Here is a 1,619-nt window from a genome sequence, read left to right as displayed (position 1 = left end):
GTTTAGAACTCACGAGTTCTTCTACAGAATGAAGTAGTACCAAGTACAGTGGTAAAATAATAAATATGCACTTGACAACGCTTAACACACACAAAAAGCATTACTATTTTATTCCATGTGTGGCTGCTGTAGAATGCGCATGTTGGGTTCTGTTGGGGATGCCAGGAGGGAGGTGGCCACAACAACCTCGTAATGCCGAATTGAGGAACTTGAACTTTATCTTGTTCAAGCTCTTGTTCAATTTCTCTGGTTCGCAGACGATGCAAGACCTTTCTAATAGTTGACGTTGGCTGCACTCTGGAGTCCCCGGCCCTCGTGAGCCGCCATGCCTCCCTGGTTTCTTCGCGGAATCTTTCAGAATTGCTCTTTTCTGGACACGCTGGTCTGCGTGGACAGTCGGTGCGGGGGGGAGCGGGGGTGAGGTGTGTGCATGCTTCCAAGCCCTGATAACTTAGTGCCTGAGGTCAATAATGTGCTTCCCTCTAGCTGTGCCCGAAATGTTTCAGCTCCATCAGATGACCCTGCTTTCCTGAGCCCCAGCGCCTCCTGACCGTATTTTGCTGTCTCTTCAGTTCAGCCTGTGCCTGTTCCAAAACGCTCTGCAAGAGGTGACAAGGCACTGCGATTCGTGGAGTTCACTGGCCCATTCCGAGACCTCAGTTCTAGGCGCTTTAAAACTCGCCTCAGAGTTCTTGGGGCCGGGCTTGGTCCCAGGGACGGCTTACGGAATAAGCAAGGTACGCACGGGCTTAATTGTGCTTACTTACTAATCTGTAGTGCACAATGTCACCTGTTTTTCACATCAAATTTCACCCATGTGAAATTGTGCACTACAGATTAGTAAGTAAGCACAATTAAGCCCGTGCGTACTTGCTTACTGTAAGCTGGTGGAAACCGGGTTTACTGGTTAATCTGCCCCTGCTTGGTCTTCACCTCCCTTTCCAAACGCCACATCCGAAAGTCTCGATTGCTGAACTCAACCCCCCTCGCCAACCCCGCGCGCGGGGACCGGCCCTAAAGGGCTTCCGCGGCCTGCGCATGCGGACTCGGGGCCGCCACCCGGACTCCCCGGCTGCCTCCCTCTCGTCCGCCACGGCGGTTTGGAGCTCTCTGACAGCTCCACGACCGACGGACGCAGCCTCGTCTCGTGCTTCCACGTTACCCTATCAGAGACGGGGCGGGGCGGCGGACTCTGCAGCCTATCAGCGCTAACCACGACCCAGGCGCACCCAGTAGGAGAGCGCCCAGAAAGAAGGCGATTGGACGGTGACGCTCGGGGGCGTAGCATCGCCCGGGGCCCGCCCCTCTTTGCCTTTTTCGGATCGGGGCCAGCTGCCGCTGAGGCCAGAGAGCGAGAACACTGCGCGGCGGGCGCAGCTGCAGTCTTAGCGCCGGCGGGAGCGAGTTGGCCCCGCACGTTCCTCCTCCTCTCCTCCCGCGTCCTCGGACATGGTGGCCCCCGGCTCTGTGACCAGCCGGCTGGGCTCGGTGTTCCCCTTCCTGCTTGTCCTGGTGGACTTGCAATACGAAGGTGAGTGCTCCCTGCCCTGGCTGGAGGAGCAGGCTCCCGGGCCAGGCCCTCCGGCGCCTCCCAGCCGGAGCTGGGGCGCGAGTCTCGG

The 1,619-nt window shown here is 57.8% G+C and overlaps 1 protein-coding gene across 1 annotated transcript in view; it reads left to right on the top strand.

Annotated features, from left to right (window-relative positions):
* Window positions 1–1,334: 1,334 nt before the first annotated feature.
* DNAJC3 (DnaJ heat shock protein family (Hsp40) member C3) overlaps window positions 1,335–1,619 on the top strand; it is a 95,698-nt gene continuing 95,413 nt past the window's right edge. Inside the window, exon 1 of the mRNA XM_004371390.3 lies at window positions 1,335–1,531. Coding sequence (XP_004371447.1) covers window positions 1,450–1,531 — 82 coding nt within the window. The 5' untranslated portion in view covers window positions 1,335–1,449. The remainder of the gene's footprint in view (window positions 1,532–1,619) is intronic.

This window comes from Trichechus manatus, unplaced genomic scaffold, assembly GCF_000243295.1.
Source record: "Trichechus manatus latirostris isolate Lorelei unplaced genomic scaffold, TriManLat1.0 scaffold00013, whole genome shotgun sequence".
Taxonomy (NCBI): Eukaryota; Metazoa; Chordata; class Mammalia; order Sirenia; family Trichechidae; genus Trichechus; species Trichechus manatus.
Note: the sequence above shows the minus strand (reverse complement) of the source record. Positions and strands in the feature narration are given on the sequence as shown.